The sequence below is a fragment of the Pogoniulus pusillus genome, chromosome 1 (genome assembly GCF_015220805.1).
Source record: "Pogoniulus pusillus isolate bPogPus1 chromosome 1, bPogPus1.pri, whole genome shotgun sequence".
Taxonomy (NCBI): domain Eukaryota; kingdom Metazoa; phylum Chordata; class Aves; order Piciformes; family Lybiidae; genus Pogoniulus; species Pogoniulus pusillus.
Window position 1 is genome coordinate 34,517,783 of NC_087264.1, and position 26,795 is coordinate 34,544,577.

Here is a 26,795-nt window from a genome sequence, read left to right on the forward strand (position 1 = left end):
TCAAAATGATTGAAGATCCTCATGAGAACCAGAGCCTGTGTGAGGCTTTTTCTAGCTGTCCAAAGAAGGCTTTATCTACTACTTTGTCTGTTGCAGACATCCACAACAGTGTACCCTTACTGAGCTTCCCTCTAATCCTAATGTGTAAACTCTCGGGTGGTTTGGCATCCATCCCAAACCAAGTCACCATTTATTTTGTCCATGCTCTCACATAAAATGCAATTCTCCTTCTTCTCCACCCCAGCCTTTCCTTCCTAAAGAGCCTATAATTCTCTGCAACACTCCAGTCTGTGATCACAATAAGCTTCCAACTCTGCACTGTATGCACACCTTTAATTCCTCCCATTTCTTCCTTGTGTGGCATGCACTTCAGAAAGGTACTCACTTGTGCTTCCCCATAATGTTGTCCAGTAGACATGTCCTTATTTCTGTGCATGTGCTTGAGGTGAGCACTTTTCATCCCTTTTCTTCTTTGCAATGTCTCTTCCTCATTCTGTCTGAATGTTCTGCTTAGATGTATAACTGAGTAATGATGTGACTAATCACAAATCTATTCTCAGTGTTCCTCTGTGAATATAGATTTATTTTTTTTTCCTCATGGAGTGTTTATATATCAAGCAAAAGGCTTTCAATTCCCTTGCCATTTGCTTTTAGGAGCACAGAGAATTCCCTTTTCAAGTTCAGCAAAATGCAGAGGACTTCAGTCATGGAACTGCTTCCTTAAGAGGAGACCTAGATAAAACTAGGACATTGCTAATCCATCTGTACTGTTTCCATGATATGAACCAACTCATTTAAAACGCAGAAAGTCTCTGAGGGTATCAGAGGTTTTGTGAATTCTTTTTTTCCTATTAAATGCTACAAAAATATGTTAAATAAATCCAAGGACAGGACTGTGTTTTTCTTTAGTGCTGTAAGATTGAGGCTGACAACCTGATGGTTGTCTTTCTTCAAATGCTTTGTACCTATACAGAGAATGAGCTTAGTTCTTATGTATTCTGCAGCCCAAGGATATGAAACTGTGAAGTCTACAGCATCTCCCCTAAAGACTGAACTAGTTTTATTTCTTTAATATTCTGCTTCAGTGCTTCTACAGTCTTTGGCTATAACCAGCACTATGTATTTGTATGAAAAAGGAAGCAAATGAAAAACAATTTGATGTTTGTAAGTGATAAAGTAATTCTCACCTGTTGTGTTTTCTGGCTACACTGAAAAGAAGGGTATTTCATCATTGGTGTCAACAGAGAATTTCAGTCAGAGTAGCTTTTGTTATGTTACCAATGGATTGATTAGTCCCTTGCCATTCTGCTTCTCTTAAGGGACTTTTTGTATATATTTATTCTCTAGTGTAAGAGCAGGCTTCAATTAGGGCAGATAAAAAGATAAAGCTGTAAAAAAATCCAAGCTGACACCACTAGACCAAAAAAAAACCCAACTTCAAATCTCTACTACCTTCGTATGTCCTACAGCCGCTGCATAAATACAGCAGCCAGTGACTGCAAGCTAGCCCAGGAAAGATTGCTCTGTCCTGCCTCACAGAAGGTCACAGTAATCTTTTCTGGTTCTTTGCACTCTACGCTTTGTGGTTTTGCAATAGTTTGGTTTCAACTGAGGGTGAATTTGTTCCTTTGCTTAGGAAACAGATTTCTACTGTTTTCGGTTTCTGCTTAAAGGCTCACTTCAGTTAATTTCATAGTGGAATGGAGAGGAAAAAACCTTAAGCAACAGATCTGAGTTCAGTATGCCCAAACATAGAATTATGAACTTGAATGTTTATGGAATTCTCCAGCTATTAAATTGCTAACTACTCCTCTCTGGTATCCTTTCATGTTCCCTATTAGATAATAACTGGCTTCTGGGATAAAAGCAGCACAAGAATAAGAAACAAAGCCTGTGGTAAGCATTATTTTCTGCTTTTTCTGCTTTAAATAATTTCTTTCTCTCTGGCTGATTGACACCTCCATCTAAACCCAGAATTTTCAGTTGCAAAATAAAACTGTATTGACTTCTTGATTTGAACACATGAAAGTTGTTTTCAATATGAATTAAAAGTGAGAAATCAAGGCCATTTGGAGCAAGCTCTAGATGTCAGGGAGCATGATCTATGCATTTTAGTAAGCTTAAATCCTCTGACTTAAGCTAAAATATTTTTTCAGGTGTGAGGTTGCTCAAGCTGCTACTCACTAGTACACATTTAATAAACTAAGAAAACGTATTCACATCTTTATTTTAAATATAGTATTTGTAGATATCTTGGTTTTGACCAAACAGAACTGACCAGATTCTGTTTTGCTAGTAATGATGCAATGGGAAGCAACACTTTAGTTCTGTGTTTATCTCAAATCTATATGCTAAAATGCTTCTCTAGAACCTTTCTGGAAGTGTTCAGAGCTTGATGAGTTTCCCTAACCCACTCTCATCACTACAGAACTAGTGTACAGAGTGTTTCTGTGTACTGAGTGTAGTGTGTACTGTGTACTGAGAGTATTTTGACCACTTTTGGCCTCCCCATTTCAAGGCAGAGAAGGAAACACTGAAGGGTCCAGCTGGGGGCTACAAAGTTGATAAGGGGACAGGAGCATCTCACAAGCAGAGGCTGTGAGACCTGAGGCTGTGTAGCCTGCAGAGGAGACTAAGAGGGGATCTTATCAGTGCTTTTAAATATCAAAAAGCAAGTGTCAAGAGGATGGAGCCAGACTTTTTTCAGTGATGCCCAGAGACAGGATAAAGGGAAAATGATGAGAACTGGAACATATAAGGAAAAAAAAAATTACTCTGAGGATGGCAGAATGTAGGATCAGGCTGCCTGGAGTGGTTCTGGTCTCCTTATCTGTAGATACTAAACATCCACCTGAAAATGATATTGTGCAACCTGCTTTGGGCAGACCTAAAAGCTTCATCACAGGCACTGCACTAGATAATCTCCAGAAGTCCCTTCCAACCCATACCACACTGTGATTCTACAATTCTGTGATCACAGAGCAAGTTCACCAGAACCTGATCAGAAGGGAAGCACCATTGTGTGAGTTACATGAAACAGTATCCCACCTGTATCCTCGACAGTTAGTAACGTAGAAATGTGGGATGTGTGTGTAATAGGCTATATTTCGTGTACAGGTGATGCTTAAAGATGTAATCTCCTTTCTAAATGCTTTAATTTGTGAGCTAGTACTATCATTTCTATTGGCTATGAGAATCACCATTGCTTTTTCTGGAAACAGTGATGGAAAGGAAAACAAAGAAGGAAAGAACAAAGCAAGAAACCATCAAACTCAGTTCAGCAGCTGTCAAGGGGAAGTAGGAATGTGCACTTTTGCTAGATTTTTATGCTGGCATGTCATGATTTTCAGGTTCACTGCAAGCTTTAACTCTTGTGCTTTAAAGAGATTGCAGCCATTGTCTTGTCTCTTGACCAGCAGTCAAGAGACAGAGCAGAAACTTTAAGAGCAGAGGATCTTGTGAAAAGTCAGACTAGCTACTGTGGTCCTTGTGACTAGTTCTCAACTTTGCCACTGTAGTGGTGAAACAAGATGTAGGCAGCAGCCATGTGCAAATTTATCAAGAACCACAGGTATGCTGACTCTGCAGCCCAGCTTGAGGACATAGTGATGTGCATTCTTGGAGATGTGTCTTCAGGTCGGTAGATGTAGGTTTAGGCTACCTAAAAATACAATGGAGGATGCTGGCTGGACGTGGCAATCTCTCCAGGTGAGCACTCCCATGATGTCAAATTACACTATCAGATGATGAGACAGATGGGGTCAAATTTGGCTTTGAAAATATATTTGAGAGGGAATGCAAACATCCAGCAATGTGCTCTTGTGGCCAGCAGGGAGAATGCCATTCTGGGGTCTATTAAAAGGGTGTGGCTAGTACATCAAGAGAAGTTCTCCTGCCTCTCTACTTTGCCCTGGTGAAGCTGCATCTGGAGTAGTGTGCCCAATTCTGGGCCTCCCATTTCAAGAGGGACATAGAACTGCTTGAGAGTCCATCACATAACCACAAAGATGATGAAAGGAATGTAACAACTCTCTTATAAGGAGAGACTGAGGGAGCTGGGGCTTTTGAGCTTTGAGAAGAGCAGACTGAAAGGTGACCTCATCAATGTTTATAAATATGCAAAGGATGAGTGCCAGGAGGATGGAGCCAGGCTCTGCTGAGTGATGCCTGATGACAGGACAAGGGGCAATGTGTGGAATGAGGCATAGGAAATTCCATGGAAACATGAGGAGGAATTTTTTTCTTATGAGGTTGCCATAACACTGGAACAGGCTGCCCAGGGGGGTTGTGGAATATCCCTCTCTAGAGATATTCAAAACCTGCCTGGATGTGTTCCTGTGTGATCTAGTCTAGGTGATCCTGCTCTGGCAGGGGGGTTGGACTGGATGAGCTTTCAAGGTCCCTTCCAGCCCCTGACATTCTGTGATTCTGAAATTCTGTGAGATTCTTCGATCTTGAGGCAGTGAGTGTCAAGCATACCAGAACTGGATTCATGTGTTCTGTTCAGTTCTATCAAGAAAAGAACCTGATGAATGACATTAAATACTGTAGAGTACAGTTCAGCTGGAAAACCCAAAATCAGTCCTTCATCAAAGTGCTTTAACATTGTTAATGTGCAAGATATTACTTCACTTAGATAAACAACTCTAAGGATTAAATGTTTATTTTATACTCAACAACTTGGTTTTGCCTTTAATTTTTCAAATTATTGGCATTTATTTGAACATGAAAAGTTATTTCCCTTTCCATTTTCAGCTTTACTGTTGAATTTCCTGGCACTGTCTATTAGTCAAAATCATTCATTAGCTTTATTGTGTAGAAATAACAGGGGAAAAAAGCACCCTAACCATAACAAACCAAAAGCTGTTCTTTTCTGCAGAGCTCTTAATCTTTTACTTCAAAGGCAGGAAGCTCTCATAGAACAAAATCTCAAGTCAATCAGACCTGTAATATATTATTCCATTATTATTGCCTTTATCTTGCAGCTCATTGCTTTTAATCATCTTTTCAAATAGGCTATACTGGGCACAATCTGAGAAGAGCACATGGAATAGTGGAATATTTTTTGTTGTTATTCATGTGCTTTCTGAACTTCTACTCTGACAAAAATAAACATCTGTAACTGAATACCTACAACATTCAGTAAGTCTCAGTTTCTCAATAAATAAGCTTCACTTTCAATCCTTGTTGATGAATTGTGATCTTTTGAAGAGGAGGCTCATAATTATGATCAGTTTTCAAATGTTTCTTTAAAGCACTTTCGGTTCAGTTTCTCAGGAGGCGATCTAAGCTATGCTTGTTTTAGTCCTGACCAGGTTTGCACATACATCAGTGGAAATTAGTCAGATCTGTGTGTGGCTGCTACCTGTTTTAAAGAAACAGAATTGGAGCTTTCACACTGTTAAAGTTAGGCATTATTATATATTATGTTTTAAATAATTAAGACAGTTAAGGATAGCTATCAGCCAGGGTTAAATTTTACTGCAAAAAGCAAGATAGACAGATAGAACTCAATGTAACACTGTTGAACACGTTCATATTCTGAGGCGAATTTCACAGTACACTATTGTATGAAGGTTCACTTCCTAAAAGACCTGAAATATGATTTGTAAAGAAAGAGTGATGTGGGCAACTTGATCTAGTGGATGGTGTACCTGTGCATGGCAGGAGGGTTGGAACTACAGGATCCTTGAGGTCTCTTCCAACCCTAACAAATCTGTGATTAAGAACAGAGTTGATGTCTGTCTTCTGCTCCCTACAGTGACCTGAAAGGAGGTTGCAACAAGTCTGGTGTTGGTCTTTTCATACAAGTAACCAGCAATAGGATGAGAGGAAATGAGTTCAAATTTTGCCAGGGGAGGTTTGGATTGGACGTTAGGAAAAAACTTTACTGAGAGAGTGGTGAGGCATTGGAACAGGCTGCCCAGGGAGGTGTTGCTGTCACCATCCATGGAGGCTTTCAAGAAGTGTGTAGATGTGGTGTATCATTTAGTGATCTTTAGTGTTATTTAGGATATCATTTAGTGGTCATGGTAGTTGGGTTATGGTTGGTCTTGATGATCTTAAAGGTCTTTTCCAGTTGTAGTGGTTCTATGATTGCACACAGGAAAGAAAGATCAGAGATTTTTCTTTTCTCTGTACTAGAGGTGAATTTAAGTGAAACTGTAAAATACTCAAATGAAAATGATTGCAAGTTTATATTTCCATTCAGTATAAAATTAACCTGCAGTAGTCATTGTCTAAGGTTGTCCTTCAATATGGAAAGATTAACAGATGGATTACATATTTACCAGAGCTAAACCTTGTTATAATTTCTATTTAAAAGGATAAAAAGTTTATGATTAATGGCTTAAGACTCTAAATACATTAAAGGTCTATGTAACAATTTTCTGCAAGTCTGATTTCTCTCATCTGTAAGCTTTTCTCCAACTATTGTACCTGGTAGTTTTCGTTGCTGGGAGCTGGGATCCTGAGCTGAATTACTCTACAAATCTGATCCAATGTAGTGATTTTTGTGTGATTGGATTTTCAAGGAAAAAAGATGAATGAAGAAGCATGAAGGACTATTAAGTTTGGAATATAAAGCACTGCAATTCTGTAAGGACAGTATTGTGTTTTACCAGCTCATTGTTTGAACAGAATGGAGATAGGAAGACTACCTGGATGTGAAATATACCAAAGCTTTGGCTGGCTCAGAAGGTTAATCAGTAGGTTATATAAAGACCAGAAAAAAAGAAAGACTTCAAAAGTAATAAACAAAAATACATAGGTATTAGATGTTGTCCAAATAAATATGTCTGCTCATCATGAGTACTGCCCATCCTTATAGATTCATGGAATCACAGAATGGATTAGGTTGGAAGGGACTTTAGAGATGATCTCCTCCAATGTCCCTGCCAAGGACACCTCTCAACTAGACCTGGCTGCAACCTTACCTTGAACATCCCCAGGGAGGCGGCACCCACAACCTTCCTGGGCAACCTATTCTAGAGTCTTACCACCCATGTACTGGAGAACTTACTAATAACCCTCACATGCCTTTTTAGGTTTCTAAAGTAGCACACTTTTGTATCTTTAATTTGCTATAATACTGTGTGTTATACATACACACCTATATATGTATGTAACATAAAAGGTTTATGATACCAGCTCTGTGAAAGCTGAAGATAGCAGTTCAGCCAATATTATTAGCTGTATGATATGAACAAAGATGGAACATTGTTACACTTTTTTGCTTTTTACACTTGTTTTGGGATACTCATACACATAGGTATTTAGTTTGGGAACTGATACTGATATTCCTCAATCACATCTCTTCTCTTATTCATGCAAAGAGCCCAGGACTTTCGAGAATCAGGCCTTTTGTTTGAAAATTCATTTCACAAAGCATTGGCTGTGATTACTCTGATGAAGACAGACCAAAATCTTTTCTATGCCTGATCAGCTATTTCTTCAGTGATAAGAAACAGCACTTATTAGATCACAAATATAGAAAGAATGAACTTCAGCAGAAGCCTTGGCCTGTTTTGTTTCATATTCTTGTCCCAAGAGAAAGGTAACTGTGGGTAGTGTGCAAAAATCAGTGATATGTACTGCTGCTCTCGAGTATTTGCCACGTATATTGTTGCTTTCAGCAGTTTAAAGTTATAAATAATTGCTCTGTGCTTCTGCTACTGAAAATGCTGTGAGTTGTTTCATTTTAATAACAACCTGAAACGTCTGAAGGTGTATTTTTACACATGTACACACACCAATAAAAAAGCATATTTCTTTCTGTACTGACCAGGAAAATGAAGAAAATACAAAGAATGAAAAGAAAGATCCTAGGGAAAAAAAAACCCCAATGACAACAACAAACCCCAAACCACAAACAAGACCACCAGACCACAAAACAACAACAAATCAATCAAATAAACAAAAAACAACAACAAAGAAAATAAGAACTGTGTTAAGAGATATGTGACTTGTATGTTAGCTTCGTTTTTCTCTCTCTGCCTATATGCTAAGGAACAGTTACAGAGAATAAGAGCCTGGATTCAGAAATATTCAGCAAAGCTCCCCAAGAAGCACAGAATTGTAAACCCATGCAAAATGTCTCATCACAAAGATGTTGAACTTGAAATGTCCAAGACAACATCCAATACCTATGAAAATTGCTCATTTGTGGGAAACGCATTTAAATTGGCTCTGTCCAGGCTGAACACAGGGAAAGAGTAGCTAAAGGAGCACAATTATGTTAAAATGTTCAAGAAGGGTGACAGTCTTTCATGAAGCCTAATCAGTACTTTGGCTTTATCTTTGTGCACAGAATGGTCAGGAGCAATCTTCTGAACTGCTAGCCCTCAATTATCATCATCTTTGACTTGTTGTCTAAGTACAAGCAATATTTCAGGGTCGGTGCTTATGCAGTCTGCATTCTTGTGTGACTAACCATCCTTGAGGACACTGAAATACAATTTTAATTGTCTTTTCACCTGCTTTCATACAATTCTGTGTTTTCACAGTTAAGCAATAAAAAAGAAACTAAATCCACGTGATGATCTGATCCAAACTCATTCTTAGCTTGTTAGGCTATTCCATGCCACAATTTTATTTCATTTGTGATCTGTAGTGTTAAGCCAAAAGAAATCCTTGGGTTTTCAGTTGTCTTAGAGGTAGGTGGCTATTTTTCTTAACTGTGTCTTTTGGGCAGATTCTATTTAGAAAATAGCATGTTTTAATCAATGTCATGGCATGACAGGTCTGAGTTATATTTTAGGCTTTGTGTATTTTAGGGCTTTGCTATGCAGTGTCCTTTATTTAATTTTGTGGTTGTAATTGACCCTTTCCACCCTTTCAATGTCTGGATTTTTCCTAGCATCCTTTTGACATTGTTTCTTGTTCAGTTAGATGAAGTTTTCCATGTAACTTGTTTTTATTTTCACAGGATGTTATTTCAATATGGTAGTATTATCTCTTCTCAAAGAGATTTCTAATCAAGCAGGTATTCTAGTTATGTTATCTCTATTTTCCCATAGTTTAATGTATAGGTAAGAGAATATAGTTCTGCTGTACCCTTTTTCTCCCTGCCCCCAGCATTGTGTGTTTTAAACTGGTATGAATTATTTGCATCTCCCAGTCCCTCTAATTTTCACATTGCCACTTCAGAGTACTCAGCTTCACATCCTATACTGTAAATTCAAGTTCCTTGTTTCATCAGCCAAGTTCATGACATTTGAGAGTACAAATATTTGTGGAACTTCTTTTAGATCACTCCAAATCTGCAAACAATAGTCAGAAGCATCTGATTACTGTTTTGATCAATGTAAATATTATTTCTACTCTGGTATCCTCCCTTTGTGTCTTTTGATACAAGGTTGGCTGTTGCCACAGTTTCGATTAACTCCTTGTACATGCTAAGTAAACACAAGAATTGTTGTCGTTTGTTTTGTAATTTTCTCCTTGATTCTTTTGCTTTACCATTTCTTTTCTCAGCTGCACCAGCCTCATTCCCCAAAGAGATATAGTGGTAGCTGCCTTCAGTAGATATATGTAGAATTTAAATAATACCTGTCTTGGATGCATCTGTTGATCTCATTGTCTTATTATGGTTGCTCTCTTCTCTGAAGGGCTGAAAACCATCTCTGAAAACTGAAAACCACCTGAACCAGTGTTTTGCTGAGGTGTTCAGGTGTGCTTCGTCTGCTGTGCTGGGGTACCCTCAAGCGTTATTTATTGTGGTTTGAAGACAGATTAATTGATTTTTATTTTCACCACTTGTATCTCTGCATGGGGTTGTTGTGGCCAAAGTGCAGCACCCTGCACTTGGAGCTATTGAACCCCATCCTCTTGGACTCTGCCCATCTGTCCAGGCGGTCAAGGTCCCGCTGCAGAGCCCTTCTGCCCTCCAATCCAGTCACATCTGCCCCCAGCTTGGTGTCGTCTGCAAACTTGCTGGTAGGCTCCAGCTATGCAGACGATCAAGTGCGTGGTGGTGGGTGATGGTGCTGTGGGAAAAACCTGCCTACTCATCTCCTACACAGCGAACAAGTTCCCCTCGGAGTACGTACCAACGGTTTTTGATAACTATGCGGTAACAGTGGTGATTGGAGGAGAGCCTTACGCCCTAGGCCTCTTTGATACAGCAGGTCAGGAAGACTATGATAGATTATGACCCCTCAGCTATCCACAGACAGATGTATTTCTGGTCTGTTTTTCAGTGGTATCTCCTTCTTCATTTGAAAATGTGAAAGAAAAGTGGGTACCCGAAATTACTCACCACTGTCCAAAGACTCCTTTCCTTCTTGTTGGGACCCAAATTGGTCTAAGAGATGATCCCTCAACAATTGAGAAACTTGCCAAGAACAAGCAGAAGCCCATAACTCCAGAGACGGCTGAGAAACTGGCCCAGGACCTGAAGGCTGTCAAACACGTGGAATGCTCTGCGCTCATGCAGAAAGGCCTAAAGAATGTATTTGATGAAGCGATATTGGCTGCCCCGGAGCCTCCAGAGCTGAAGAAGACCCGCAGGTGTGTGCTGCCCTTTCTGCAAAGCTGGTGTTCATGTGGATAGCTACATCTTCAAACAGTACTCAAACCCTTTCAGGGAATTTTGTCAGAGGCTTCTGACTCTTCCCAGGCTTCACAGGATGCTGGGGAAAGGAGGCAGATGATCTCTGTCCTTATCCTGATTTCTCTGGATGATCTGTGTACCTCCAGAACTTCCTGTCTTGGTAGGAGACTTTCAGGTGTAGTCTAGGCAGGATGTCTTGCAATGTGCAGTCTCAGCACAACGTCATGCTGGCTATGCAGGCTAATCGCATGGAGGCATTTAGATCCTGTTCCTGGTAAACTTGAGGCAGGCAGTTTCCAGGCAGTTCAGGACACAATAAGGCGGTGAGGCAGAACACCGCCAGAAGCAGAGAGCAATGGTGGCAGGCAACAGCAGGCAAGCACGAACACAACGACAGAGCATATTGTGTTACCTGCTCATCTCTTTTTATCAATACAGCCTGAGACAGTGGACTTTTGGACACACAATAGCCAACCAGAATGGCAGTTAGCTATGGTTGACCATACTAGATGAAGCCATAGGCTTGTTGTACCCAAATTTGGGAAAAACATAGGCCTTGCACGAGGCAGGCACAAGCCAAGTGTGTGTACCTTGTTTACCACAGGATGTAAATAGGAGCAGAACAAGTCTGGGCAAGCCAGGGTGCTTAGACTCAGTGGCTCCAGGTTCTTTGTCCTCTTTCCCGAAGTTGGTTATCCCCAAAACAGAAGGAGGGAGAGCAGAAGAACATGTCTGGGCAAGCCTGGACATGCATTATCCTATTTCGGCCTCTTTAGGCCTACCACAACAGAGACAGGACTAGAAGAAATGAATACAAGCCACACCAGGGGAAGTTTGAGCTGGGCATTAGGAAATATTTCTTCACTGAATGTGTTCTCAAACCCTGGAGTGCCCTGCCCAGGGCAGTGGTGAAGCCACCATTCCTGGGAATGTTCAGGTGGCTTATAGACCTGGTGCTTACAAACATGGTTTAGTGTTGACCCTTCAGTGCCAGGTTGAGGGTTGGACTGGATGATCTCTGAGGTCTCTTGCAACCAAGTATATTCTGTGATTCTATGATTCAATACCAAGTCTATATAGAGAAAGCTTTTATGTTTCATGACTGGATAGCTCACACTTCTAATTCAGCTACAGGTGGAAAAATGCTGAGGTGGAAGCAGCATAGCACTGCTGACACAGGTAGTTTATATTTATTTGAGCATATGTTAAATCTGTTGGAGCTAAGAGAATTGCTTCAGAAGGTGCAACTTATTCTATATTTTTAAAAGCTACTCTTAGCACTGCTCCTCCTTTCTGAATCGCCCTTCATTGTGGAATGCATTCTCAAGCAAATCCTGATCTGCATAGCAAATGACCCCACTCCTCTGTGGAATATGTAGCTGTATACAGAAGAAGGAGATTTCACACTACTCAGGTCTTGTATCTCTAACAATGGGAGATTATTTGGGTTGTTAGTCAACTGAAGGATCTGTTACATACTGGAAGACACATTTAATACTTGCTGGTTTTCCCTTGTGTGATATTATAGTTTGTTCTCTGTGTGCAGAATTTGAATATTTATTAGTGTACATAATCGACTGAGCCTGTACTGACAAGTAACTGGATGCAGGGGAAAGGGAAAAATGATGCAGATTGAATCTTCATTTGATCTGGTCTGTCTGTGAGTGTTCTATGAAGAGAATACTGGAGTTTGACCTTCCCTTTTGATGCGTCCTCCCAAAAAGGAGGATTTAACCTAAATGCATTCATTGGAAATGCAAATATAAAGATTCATGCATGTAAGCAAAACCATAATTTCTCCCTTAAATGAGTGGTTGGTGTCAAGTGGCTGGGGCCAATCTCTTTTTGGTGGTGAACAGTGATAAGACAAGGAACAATGGATACAAACTGGAATATAGAAGGTTTCACCTCAACATGAGGAGAAACTTTAAAGTGAGGGTGACAGAGCACTGGAACAGGCTGTCCAGAGAGGTTGTGGAGCCTCCTTCTTTGGAGACTTTCAAAACCTGCCTGGATGCATTCCTGTGTGGACTACCCCTAGGTGATCCTGGTTTTGGCAGAGGGGCTGGACATGTTGCTCTCTGGAAGTCCCTTCCAACCTCTAAGGTTCTGTGATTCTATTAATAGGAATATCCTGATATATTGGGAAGTTTTCAGTTCTTACCTGAACAGAGTATAGAGCTGATGTTCTCAGTTAGCATCTCTGAGGCTTTCCTTGTCTCTCTTTGACGTTCTGAGGTTGTAATTCTTTCATTTAATAACCACACTTTGCAAATTCTGCTCTAGTTGCCTCCAATTATACAGTGGTACTCCAGAACAACAGAAGTTTGATGATTTTGCTCCAATACTGCATTCAGCTGACAGATAACAAGGGACTTTGATAGAAGGTTATAAATTCTCTAAACAGTAGACCTATATGTTTTAATCAGCTTTGTATTTGCTTCTTCAGATGCATCATGTATTGACATTTGAGTTTTATTTGAAGACTGTAAGTTATAAGAAAAGATTTCTCACTGTGTATGAAGCCTGATTTCAGTGTGAGGGAATTCAAAGTGCTTTGGCTGAAGAGCCATTGAGAAGTCTGATAAATCCTCTGATTTGGACAACAGGGGAAGGTGGACTGGTGTGAAAGGTATGAAGAGCCTCTGTAATTGTGCATATGAGGCACTGAAAAAACTGTTGATGTACAATTCACTGTCAATGCTTTGGGAAATAGGGTTTTGACCAACAGAGGACCTAAGGTCCAATATTTCACACCATAGGGATGTCTTGAAAGATTAATTCCAGTGTGATGAAGTAATGAATGAACAGAATTTTGCATACATTTCCTATCTTTTTTCTTAATACAGGAAAATTTCCTACACTAAGGAAAATGCCAAAAAGAGATTAGTTTTGTTTTGGCTTAGTTTACAATTTGTTTTTCTGGATGAGTTTATAAATATAATTAATGTCTAGAATTAATAGAATGTATAGAATATATAATTAATACATACAAATAATTCTCATGTCTTCTTAGAACCATAGAATCAGTCAGGGTTGGAAGGGACCACAAGGATCCTCTAGTTCCAACCCCACTGCCATGGACAGGGACACCCTACTCTAGATCAGGCTGGCCAGAGCCCCATCCAGCCTGGCCTTAAACACCTCCAGCCATGGGGCCTCAACCACCTGCCTGGGCAACCCATTCCTACCTCTCACCACTCTCATGCTCAACAACTTCCTCCTCACATCCAGGCTGAACCTACTCATCTCCAGCTTTGCTCCATCGCCCCTAGTCCTGTCACTCCCTGATAGCCTGAAAAGTCCCTCCCCAGCTTTTTTGTAGGCCCTCTTCAGATATTGAAAGGCCACAATAAGGTCACCTCAAAGCCTCCTCTTCTGCAGACTGAACAGCCCCAACTCTTTCAGTCTGTCCTCACAGCAGAGCTGCTGCAGCCCTCTGACCATCCTAGTGGCCCTTCTCTGGACACACTCCAGCATGTCCACATCCTTGTTGTAATGAGGGCTCCAGGACTGGATGCAGTACTCCAGGTGGGGTCTCAGCAGAGCGGAGTAGAGGGGGAGAATCACCTCCCTCAACCTGCTGGCCACATTTCTCCTGATGCAGCCCAGGATCTGGTTGGACCTCCAGGCTGCAAGTGCACATTGCTGGCTCATGTTGAGCTTCTTGTCCACCAGCACCCCCCAAGTACCTCTCCTCAGGGCTGCTCTCCAGCCAGTCACTGCCCAGCCTGTATTTGTGCTTGGGTTTCCTCAACCCAGATGCAGGACTTTGAACTTGGTCTTGTTGAACCTCATGAGGTTGGCTTGTGCCCACTTCTCCAGCCTGTCCAGGTCTCTCTGGATGGCATCCCTTCCCTCCAGTGTGTCTGCTGCATCACACAGTGTGGTGTCATCAGCAGGCTTGCTGAGGCTGCACTCAGGTCTTCAGTAGCAGGCAAATGAAGAGAAATATGGGTAGCACTTTGTTCTGTTCTTTCATGGAACATTGAGAATCCATCGTGAGGCTGGCAGCAAACACCCTTGTATAACAAGGCAGACAAAAGCTCATTTGTTCCTTTTTATTTCACATGATTTCTAAATCTGGGTGGTTGGGGTTTTTTTCATAATTGAGGGGAAAAAAAGATAGCAAGGAACATATCTTAGTATTTCTCTATAGACATAAGTTAATAAAGACACAATGCTTACTCCATATATATCATTATGAAGGAGATGATTCCTCACACGAGAGATCTGACTGCGATATTTATGGAATAGCTAGGGGATTACCAAACTTTAATTAAACTGCAAAAAAACAAACCAACCCTGGTGTAAAACTAGCTGCTGCTGACTTTGGTGATTACATTCTCTGTTAAAACACCTTTGCTCTTATAAAGGTACTTAAATTATAAGGAGAGATGGCTGAAAAGTCCTTCAAATATGTTGAAAGTTTGTTGTACCTCCCATAATCTGTGCTGGACTATCCATTAACCTCCTTGAAGAATAATTATAAAACAGAGTGCTGCTACCAATCTACCACTTCTACATGTACATAAAATATTTTCTTTTTAAAATGTAAATGTTATTCATTTTCCTGCTGGCACAGGGATTTGCTGTGATCTATGACTGACCTTTCACTGGTACTATAAATGATGTATTAATCATCTTCATGATATACATCTTCTTGAGTGAATGCACATAGGAACAACTGTGCCAAGTAACTCCTAGAGGCTATTGAACTGGTAGGCTTTATCCAGCCTAATGTATGTCCAAGGAAATTGGCTTGGAAGAAAGGTTTGTAAGCACTTCAGCATATTACCTAGAGCAGTAACTATTTCTTAACACCTTACAGATTTGAAAAGCCCAAAGAAGACAAGAAAATAGACATCATCAAAAGGGAGGTGCTTCAGATCATATTTTCTCTATTAAAACTCAACTCCAGGGAAAGTATAGGCTGGATGTTAGGAGGAAGTTCTTCACAGAGAGAGTGATTGGCATTGGAATGGGCTGCCCAGGGAAGTGGTGGAGTCACTGTCCCTGGAGGTGTTCAAGAAAAGACTGGATGAGCCTTGGTTTAGTTAACCGGATAGGGCTGGGTGATAGATTGGACTGGATGATCTTGGAGGTCTCTTCCAACCTGGTTGATTCTATGATTCATTTATTAGATGACTCTATGAGGCCTGATAAGATACATCCCAGAGTGCTGAGGCAATTGGCGATGCCATTGCCAAGCCATGCTCAATGGCATTTGAAAAGCCATGTCAGACAGGTGAAGTCCCCAATGCCTGGAAGAAGGCAAACATTGCACTCATTTTTAAAAAGGGTAGAAAAGAGGACCTCAGGAACTGCTGACCTGTCAGCCTCACCTCTGTGCCTGGGAAGATCGTGCAATAGGTGCTTAATCTATGGCCTTGAAAGACAGGGAGGTAATTTGAGATTATGTAGCTGTTTCATCATAGAAGGCTGCTGGGTTGGCAAGGCAGGACTTGTCCTTGATGAAAGCATGTTGGTCTTGAACTCTGTGATATAGTTAGACAGATCAGTTAACCTGTATATAAGCTGACAATGTCTGCTTGCAGGCCAGTGGCATGGCTTGCAGGCTGATGGCATCCTGGCCTGCATCAGAAGAACTGTGGCTGAAAGATTGAGAGCAGGCATTCTCACACTTTGTTCTTCTCTGGTGAGACCTCACTTGGAGTTCTCAACACAGGAAGGACATGGACCTGATGGAGTGGGTCCAAAGGAGGGCCACAAAAAATGATCAGGAGTCTGGAACACCTCTGCTGCTAGGAGAGGCTGAGGGAGCTGGGATTGTTCAGCCTGCAGAGGAGTGGGCTCCAGGGAGACCTAATAGCAACCTGCCAGTACCTGAAGGGAGGGGTACAAGAAGGCTGCAGAAGGATTGTTTGCAAAAGGCTTGGAGTGATAGGACAAGGGTCAGCAGTCTGAAGTGAGAGAAGAGCAGATTTAGATTGGATGTTAGGAGCAAGTTCTGCACAATGAGGTGTTTGAACATTGCCACAGGTTACCCAGGGAGGTAGTTGAGGGCCCATCCTGGAGCTCTCTAAGGTCAGAATTGACAAGGTTCTGAGCAGCCTGTTCTATTGTTTAGCCTGGAGAAGAGGAAGCTCAGGGGAGATCTTATTGCTGTCTACAACTACCTGAGGGGTGGTTGTGGCCAGGAGGAGGTTGCTTTCTTCTCTCAGATGGCCAGCACCAGAATGAGAGGACACAGCCTCAAGCTGCGCCAGGGGAAATTTAGGCTCGAGGTGAGGAGAAAGTTCTTCACTGAGAGAGTCATTGGACACTGGAATGGGCTGCCCGGGGAGGTGGTGGAGTCGCCGTCCCTGGAGCTGTTCAAAGCAGGATTGGACGTGGCACTTGGTGCCATGGTCTAGCCTTGGGCACTGTGGTAAAGGGTTGGACTTGATGATCTATGAGGTCTCTTCCAACCTCGGTGATACTGTGATACTGTGATACTGTGTCCCTGTTTACTGCATGGAGATTGGACTAGATGAGCTGTGAAGGTGCCTTCTATCCTGAATCATTCTATGATTTTGTGATTCTATAGGATGACTCAGTTTGAATTCCATAGTCATTTCAAGATGTTATGGCCAGAAAAAAATAATTAAAAAGCAAACAAAAACAACAACAAAAGAAACCTAAACCCATAGACAGTTCTTCCTTCCATGGAATATATTTAGGCACTAAACTTCTGAAAAACACTGGAAACATCAGTGCCTATTGCTTAAATTGTACCTGTGCCTTTAGAAATCTGACTTTTTTCTACCATGCAAAGACATCTACTCACCATTAGCCATAATGTACCCAAATAATACCATAGCTGCAATTTTTGTTCTAACTTGCAAATTTAAGAACAGATCTCATCCTGTTGTTCTGAATGAAGTATCTGAAATACTTGCTGGAGAAATCTTGACCACATATCAGAGTGTAGCTTTATTTTTGCATTTTCTTAATCAACATAGCTGGCTTTTGTTCAAGACAAAAGGGGTCTTTTTGTGAAGCCTTCTGAGATACAAGAAGAGCTCTCAAGTAATATATTCTTCTCTGAAATATTGCTGAATGGAGTTACTTATCCTCAATACAGTGGCTAGAAGATTTCTTGAAAATTCTTTAAAGCATGAAGGCTGAAAACCAACAGAATGAATCTTAGTTTGTATTAATTTTTTTTTCACACATACATGCTTAGGCTTATCTCACAGACCTTGACATTCATGTAAGTGGCCCAACAAAACAGGCTCATGTACGATTAGTATCAGGGAAATATATTGTAATAACATTTTCTATGATCTGAAAATTCAGTTAAAATTGGCCTTTACTGGTATTTAGGGTTGCTATTAGCTTTTAGTGTCTATCATTTTTGTGAACTGTATGATGTTTTAGAGGGACATAGAACCTCTTGAGAGAGTCCAGCACAGAGCCACAAAGATGATTAAGGAAATGGAACATCTCTCTTATGAGGAGAGTCCGAGGGAGCTGGGGCTCTTGAGCTTGGAGGAGACTGAGAGGTGACTGCATCAATGTTTATAAAGATGTAAAGGTTAAGTGCCAGGAGAATGGAGCCAGGCTCTGCTGGGTGATGCCCAATGACAGGACAAGGGGTAATGGGTGGAAGTTGAGGCACAGGAAGTTCCATGGAAACATGAGGAGGATTTTTTTTTCCCTGTGAGGGTGATAGAACACTGGAACAGGCTGCCCACGGGGGTTGTGGAGTTTCCCCTCACTCAAAATGTGCCTGGACGCATTCCCGTGTGATCTGGTATAGGAGATCCTACTCTGTCAAGGGGGTTGGACTGGATGATCTTTTGAGGTGCCTTCCAGCTCCTGCCATTCTGTGATTCTGTGATTCTACATCACATAGTGTGGCCGTTTGAGCTGATCCTCTAGCTCAGACATAGGGGAGAGATGAACATTCCAGGGATAGGCCACATAAATGGCAACAATAGATAAATTAATATAATTTCATTGGAGCATCAAGAACTTAATGTCTAGAAGAAAGGCCTTTGGGTATTGTATTTGATCACTATGAAACTTTTGTGCTGCTTAAGATCCTCTAAGTTACTCACACCTCTCCTGTACAGTGCAACAAATTGCAATTTTTCACTGGGTGCTTTCTCTTCATGCATTTTTCACTTGGGTTACAAATCTATGTAATTGTTTCCCAGCTACTTCTTACAATTAAGTAAGTTGCATGCATTAACTAGATCAATAAAATGTCATCACAGGAGTTCACTGAGATAATGAACAATTAGTGTAAGTGTATGTAAATTGCATAGCAGACTTTCTGGAAGAAAGCAGAACCACCAAATGCTCATGTCAAATACCCAGACCAATAAGTTAATGAACAATATTAAGGCTTAGATTTGTAGCAGATTTTTTTTACTCACTATTTTTTCAGTAGCAGTTGCTGCAATGTAATTCAAAGCTGACAGAAGACTGACATAAGAGTCTATTGATAAGATCACAAAATTAGAGGTTTAAGTAAGGAAAATCAAAGAAAATTGTCTGCGCGCATTCATAAATAGCAGAAGAAGATCCAGCTCATAGCAAAATAGTCTTTGACTTTGTAGCAGTAGAAAGGTTTTGGCATTGCTTATTCTGGAGCAAAATTATGTAAGCAGGCTGTTTTGTTCATAATTCAGATAGGGTGACTCTTTGCACTGAGACAGTGCATTAACTATTGCAATCACACGAAGCACAACACTCAGAAGTCTGCTTGCTGACTAAAACTGATCAAACAGTTTGCATGATAAAGCTTAGCATCTTTCCTCCACTAAGGTTGTTCTAAGAGTTTCTTCTTGCTTGTTTGCACATTTATTTCCCCTGAAAAATATTTATTCTGAAATAATGCAAATTTCTGTGGCAGCTTATCTGACTTATAATATTCTGCTACAGTTTGCAAGTGACAAAAAACATCTTTGCTAATCTATCAGTCAGCTGAAGAAGCTGCAGGTTAGCATTCCAGTGATTCTTAACAACACAGTTGAGGAGAGTTATGTGTTCAAGGGCTTTCATTTTTCTTCCTGACATCTTGCAGTAGCATCTGCTGAAAAAGAATTGCCTTCTGTGGTTCCTCTTCTTAAAACTAAAGTTTTTGTTTCATAAGAAACAGGAACATAAACCGAGCATAACAGGAAATAAAATTTAACCTGATTTTTTACACTCAACTTAATTAGCTTTATCCAAGGCCAAGCCTCAACCTTTATGTTCTTTGGATATTGTATTCTCTTCAAATACATGTTGTAACTGATAAAATATACAAAGTGACTGTGTATCTCATAGAATCATAGAATCAACCAGGTTGGAAGAGACCTCCAGGATCATCCAGTCCAACCTATCACCCAGCCCTATCCAGTCAACTAGACCATGGCACTAAGTGCCTCATCCAGTCTTTTCTTGAACCCCTCCAGGGATGGTGACTCCACCACCTCCCTGGGCAACCCATTCCAATGCCAATCACTCTCTCTGGCAACAACTTCCTCCTAACATCCAGTCTATACTTCCCCTGGCACATCATCTTGTGATTTTCAGCAAAAAACTCCATTCATATACTATATAGAAAGGCATAAATAATAACATAATATATTGTAGGACACCAGTTTCAAAGATACCATCACACTTTGTCAAGTAATTTGTGCCTAACATGAAGCTGACTTAAGTGGCTTTGCTTCATCCTGTTGTGTAGAATCAGCATATGTGCAAAGACATAAAAATGCAGCTGGACCTAAGGAATCTAGAATTTTCTTGAATTCTTTTGCCGTTTCTTACATTCTTGTAGTTTTGCACTACATTGGGAAACTGAACATACACTGAGAATGTAAAAAATGCTAAATTACAGAATAACAGAAAACATCCATTTGGAAGAGACCTCAAAGATTATTCAGTAGTACAGTAATATTGACAAGGCTACTCCTATACATTGAGCCATACTTGACATAACACTGTAGTAGGGATGAATGCTGGATTGCAACTCAGCTTATATTCTCTGAAGCATAAAAATGAGCAATAATCAAACTCAGAAAACATGCCAGGTATATATCTAGAAGTCAGATTTACCCTTTCAAGTATGCTGGGAAATTACATATATGTGGGAATATTTTATTTCATCTAAGAGGAAATGACAGCTTACAAATTATTTGACATGAAATGTGGTTAATGCAAATGTTTATTTAATTCTTAGATTGTGCCCATCACTTTAACACCCAAAAACCTGAAAACTTTTGTGGTACTGCTGGGGTTTCCTAGGTTGTGCAGGGATCGGAACGATGCTGAGCCACCAATATGGTGCATAAGTTGAACCTTTATTGCAGCTAAGAATCATGCTTACATAGAGCACTAATACAACGTGTATAATTCTGACAGGATGCATAACAGAGTATGGGTTGCCCACATGCCCTAGGAGCAAATTCAACTGGCCACCCCCTTAGTCCTCTCACGCTGCTAACTTTGCAGCTCCTCTGCCAATTTCTTCAAGGTTGTTTTCCTCAATGCTGTGCTCCTTATCTCACATTCTTCTCTGTGTCCTAATCATGCTTTCTTGCTTCAGATCACTCAGCGCTGCCCAAACCCCGACATGGTACCATTTGTTTCTTTGCTGACTTAGGAATTTATATGAGAGAGTGATTTGCCATTGGAATGGGCTGCCTAGGGAGGTGGTGGAGGCACCATCCCTTGAGGTCTTCAAGAAAAGACTGGATGAGGCACTCGGTGCCATGGTCTAGTTGATTGGACAGGGCTGGGTGTTAGGTGGGACTGGATGATCTTGGAGGTCTCTTCCAACCTGGTTGATTCTATGATTGATTCTATGATTATAATTTTCTTTAATATGGAAGTGGTTGGTGAGGAAACATGAAAGAGGCAGGCAGTGCAATGAATACGTTGCAGATAAAGTGCCCTCAGTACGTGCACATAGACTGCACATAAAATGTCTGCCTTTCTTTGCTCAGTCCAGTGCCACCAGTAACAAAAGTTCAAAGGCATAACAGAGACACCTGCTTGATACACTCACATCTAATAAAATCACTCTCTGCTAACAATCACATCAGACCTAACGATAATCACCTCCTCTCTAATACCATCTCTTTATAACTCACACAGTATTCATCTCCTAAAGGACAAAATATACTTTACTGTGGCTTTATTCTGATTGAGATGATAGATTTTCATCTACCTTTAGGACCGCTATAAATTCTGCATTACAAATGGGAAGATAATGTAGGAAAGGGGCAGCTTAAATATATCTTTCTTCTAAAGACAGAAAAATCATGTCTCCCCCCCCCCCCTCAAAAAAAAAAAGTGCTGCTCAGGAATAGTTAATTAAAAAGAAGAAATGCCCTTTTTATACTTAAATGTATGTCTCTGAGGTGAAAGCTCAACCTCACTTGACATTTTCAAGTGACCTGATGGCTAGCATTAATGTAAATATGAATATTCAATGTAAATGTGAATATTTCCTACTAAGCTTCCCTGATTCATAAATATTACAGGACTACTTGAAGATTCTTGGTTGTTTTTGTTTGGTTTTCTTTTTTTTCATGTATTTTATGTTATATCTCCTGTGAGTGTCAAGAATTTTAGCTGTCTCAATAAGCTTTCCATTCCTCTCATCAGTCACTAAAGATGAAAGAAAAAGAAAGCCACGAAAGGATGGTTTCTAAATCCTCAAGTCCTATCGTTTAAAAAATCTCTTCACTGTCATTGACTCCACACACACTCCTTGGTTCTTACTAAGTGTGAGACAACATTTGTCATACACATGAAGTAACTGCATGATTATCTGAGGTTTTTTATAGCTGAGGATGTTTTTTATAAGAGGTTAAGAACATAAAGCAGAATTGCTGACTTTTCACAAGCAAAGACGTTCTGATCGTCTGAATGGCAGTGATATTTCTGCCAATAGAGTAAAAAATATCAAACCCCATTTTTTATAGAATCATAGAATCATTCAGGCTGGAAAAGAGACTGCAGATCATCAGGTCCAACCATTTACCCTACTCTACCTAGTTCATCACTAAACTATATGGCTAAGCACTACAACTAAACCACCTTTCAACACATCCAGGGATGGTGGCTTCAACACATCCCTGAGCAGCTTGTTCCAATGCTTGACCACTCAGTTAAAAAATTCTTCCTAATGTCTACTCTAAACCTCCCCTGGTGCAGCTTGAGGCTGTTCCCTCTTGTTCTATTGCTAAGTAGCTGTGAGAAGAGACGAGCTGCCCAGCCAGTGGTTCATACAGCAGAATGTGTGCTCATCCAAGCCATGACCAGACTATTTTTTTCATGACAATTCCCTGAGAAACAGCATCAAAGTCTTTACAGAAGTCCAAGTAGACAATATTCATGACTTTACAGATCAATGATTATGTCCTCTGAAACCGAATCATAGAATCATAGAATAGTTTATGTTGGAAGTGACCTCCAAAGGCCATATAGTCCAACCCCCTCTGCAGTCAGCAGTGACATCCTCCACTAGATCAGGTTGCCCAGAGCCTTGTTGAGCTTCACCTTGAATATCTCCAGGGATGGTGCCCAAATCACCTCCCTGGGCAACCTGTTCCAGTATTCCACTACCCTCATGGTAAAGAGCTTGTTTCTAACATGCAAATATTCTAAACCTAACAGCTTTTCTGTACATTGTGAGTAAAATATCTTAGTTAATAAATGGTTCTATTTTTGCACAAGGGAATTTCTTTGTTTCTTATGTGCTTCAAAACATTACAGGAAACTTGTTATTCTTTCAGTGGTTAAATATAAAAAATAAAGAATTTGTGATCTTAATGTTTCATTTTGTCAAATTCATATTTTGAACATTTGTCTAACCTTGCTCTTGCTGAAAGACTGATTTCAAACCTTCAGTGCTGAGCCAGCTAGCACTTACAACTGCTTCTTTGAGTGGCTACCTGGCTTCAATCATGAGCACATATTTATCTTCACAATGCAGATGTCAGGGAAGAAAGCATTAACATCTCATTTTAATAGTGGAAGTCTAGTACACAGAGCAGTTGTTCAAAGAGAGCTGAACCTTGCAGCATGTGGCAGAAACATTCTTCACATTCCAGTTAATAACAACTAGTATAATGGCTCTCTGGCCATTGACTAGACAATTCATGCTGATACTGTGGAGTTTTTTAATCTCGTTTAATCAGAAGTGATTTCACTCTAAGTTCCAGTCTTCAGTTTTCACTGCCCTTCAAGGAGCAAAAACCTAGTGCTATAGAAAAAGTCCTTTATACTTTATTGTCACATAAACATTTATGTAGTTAAAAAAATACTGGGGTTCAGGTATGCAGGTCATGAGTTTGTATATATATATTATCAGTGTGTATGGAGGGAGACTGTGCTTTCAGCCTGAATGGAAAAAATCATGGGTTGCCCAGGGAGGTGGTGGAGTCACCGTCCCTGGAGGTGTTCAAGAAAAGAGTGGGTAAGGCACTTAGTGCCATGGTCTAGTTGACTGGCTAGGGCTGGGTGCTAGGTTGGACTGGATGATCTTGGAGGTCTCTTCCAACCTGATTGATTCTATGATTCTATGATATTGTCTTGGGTGTAAATATCAAGGTTTTAGTAGTGGAAGGCTACAAGGATAAGTTCTGTTGGATGTGTTTTGGAAGGGCTGCGGCTAGTAGGTCAAAAGAGCTTCTCCTTCCCCTCTACTCTGCCTGTGATTTTCACAGTGTCCTTCTCTACCTCTCATGCAGTGAATTACAATTGAAATCAGTTCACCCATTCAGCACATCTTTTATTTCTTCCCACAAGCTTCCTAATTGACGAGGATGGACAGTGAAGAAACATATAACAGACAGGTCAAGAGAATAAACACATTCTTTCTTCCAGTGGCCCATCTAACATCATTTTTGCTGATAACTTGCAATGTCTGACCTTTTAAACTGACAGGATGTTCACTACCAAAGCTTTTTAGAGACAGCTATCTCATCTCAGACAAAAAAAATGGAAGCCAGGCATTCCAGATGGACTTGTATTTGCTTCTGAATCAGATTGTCAATTTCTCTCGGTTTGTGTTTGCTACTAAGTCTGATGTGATGGTTTGGGTGTTCCCTGCCCCCCCCACACTTTACACATCATCCAGACTAGACAAAACCAGCTCTGGAAATGTGAATAAAGCTTATTATTTTCAGCTTAGCACAATATACAAGCAGATATTTATAGTATATACAGCTATAGACAGAAATACACAAGGTAAAAGGTGATACAGAAACACAATTCCAGAAACCTGAGTCCCCAGGAGGGGCTCTCAACCACCCCTGCACCTTCCCCCTACCCCTCTCAACCTTGTCCCAGTCCCAAGGAAGAATGGAGGTTCGGCCAGGGGGTTAGGAAGCAAAGTGGATTAGTCTAAAATGGAGGGTAAGGTTAGAGACTAAGATGCAGCTCAGCCAGCAGCCCAAGTGAGAGTGAGGCCGAGTGTGTTATCTATGTTTTGACTTATGTTTTTATACATCTCAGTAAGCCTATAAGTGACATCACCACTGTTTTCCTTTCACAGCCTGTAATCTAGTTCTTCTCACCATAACATTCTAGCCTGCTTCAAACTAGCAGCTTTTTCTGCAGCTTACTTCATATAACCTTGAATTTTTCCAAAAGTCCTTGAGAGTTAATGCAGCTGTTTTATGCAACTACAATTCATGTATGTAAGAGAGTTATACAGAATCTTGGCAGCTAGCAGTGCTAATAAACATTTAATTTACAACCTATACAATCCTTTTAACTCTGCAAAGTGCTTCATGGATCCATTTATTTCTTCTGATTTATTATAATCCCTGTTTAGTTCCACTTACATTTCTGGGGAGCCCTCCCAGAACAGGACTCGGGTATGAACAGTTCCTCATTCATCAGGAATCATGTTAGGATTTCAAGCTGGACGTTTAGTCCAGATATTTAGCAAGTGGATGAAACCCTCTTAGAGCAAATAAAAACAAACAAAAAGATACATCAATATCCCTTTACCCATGAAATTAATATGTATGGCTGAGATCAAGGAACTCACTGCATTATTGCAAAAGGAGGAAATTAGATCATTTGAACTGATATAATGGGGCCAAACCACAAATGCTTGCAGTAGCAGAGGTATCAAGTGCTGTATTAGATATTTGCATAACTCACAAGAAAGGGCATTGACCAACCAAATAAAGAGTCAAAATTAAACTAGAATCCAAGATTTTCAGATAAATACCCTGAGTGAGAGATCAGGAACAAGGCTTTAAACAATGTAATAAGTCAGAAAGCACAAGCATTGTGTTGTGCTTTGTTTTAAACAGATTCCTTTTTTTTCCTCTTTCAGATTTTAGTGTCCTGTGTATTTTTTTTGTTTGTTTGTTTGTTTGTTTACAGATGAGGATAATGTAATACCAACTGCATGCAATTTCAGTAGCCATCTGCCCTGCCTAATATGTTGGGCAAGGTTTTCGTTGCAGGTGGTGGTAGGATTATAAAACCATCTTACAAAAACATGCAAATAGATGAAAGTAGATTTCAACATGCTGGGTCTTGCACTTTGGTCACAAAAAACCTAAACAAAGCTACAGGCTTAGGGAAGAGTGGCTGGAAAGCTGCCTTGTGGAATAGGATGTGGGGGTGCTGGTGGAAAGCTTATGAACATGAACCAGCAGTGTGTTCAGGTGGCTAAGAAGGCCAACAGCATCCTGACCCAGAACAAAACCACTGTGTCCAGAAGGAGCAGAGAAGTGACGGTGCCTTGGTGAGTCCACAGCTTGAGTACTGCATTCAACATTGGGCTCCACAGTATAGGAGAGACATTGGGATTCTGGAGCATGTTCAGAGAAGAGCAACGAGGCTGGTAAGGGGTTTGGAGGGTGTCACACAAGGATCAGCTGAAGAAGCTGTGGTTCTTTTGTCTGGAGAAGAGAAGGTGAAGGAGGTCTTATTACTCTCTACAACGACCTGAAAGGAGGCTGGAGTGAGGTTGTTGTTGGTCTCTTCCTCCAAGGTAACCAGTGATAGGATGAGAAGGAATAGGTTTAAATTGTGTCAGGGAAGGTTTAGATTAGACATTAGGAAAAGCTTCTTTCCTGAGAGGGTGGTGAGGGGTTGGAACAGGCTGCCTAGGGAGCTACTGGAGTCATGAACCCTGGAGGTGTTCAGAAGCTGTGGATGTAGCACTTCAGGGTATAGTTTAGTGGCCTACATTTGGACTCAATCCAACCTTAAATAAATAAATAAATAAAGGACACTTTAGACTAAAAGGCATATTACCTGCTAGGAT

General features: G+C 40.6%; 1 protein-coding gene and 1 long non-coding RNA gene across 2 annotated transcripts in view; both read left to right on the forward strand.

Annotated features, from left to right (window-relative positions):
- Positions 1-5,181, forward strand: part of LOC135177754 (uncharacterized) — a 51,556-nt gene extending 46,375 nt beyond the window's left edge. Inside the window, exons 2-3 of the long non-coding RNA XR_010303148.1 lie at positions 1,842-1,896; positions 5,016-5,181. This is a non-coding gene — a long non-coding RNA (uncharacterized LOC135177754). The remainder of the gene's footprint in view (positions 1-1,841; positions 1,897-5,015) is intronic.
- A 4,764-nt stretch (positions 5,182-9,945) lies between these two features.
- The window catches only part of LOC135177744 (cell division control protein 42 homolog), a 39,274-nt gene continuing 22,424 nt past the window's right edge, over positions 9,946-26,795 (forward strand). Inside the window, 1 exon segment of the mRNA XM_064148171.1 lies at positions 9,946-10,509. Coding sequence (XP_064004241.1) covers positions 9,950-10,509 — 560 coding nt within the window. The 5' untranslated portion in view covers positions 9,946-9,949.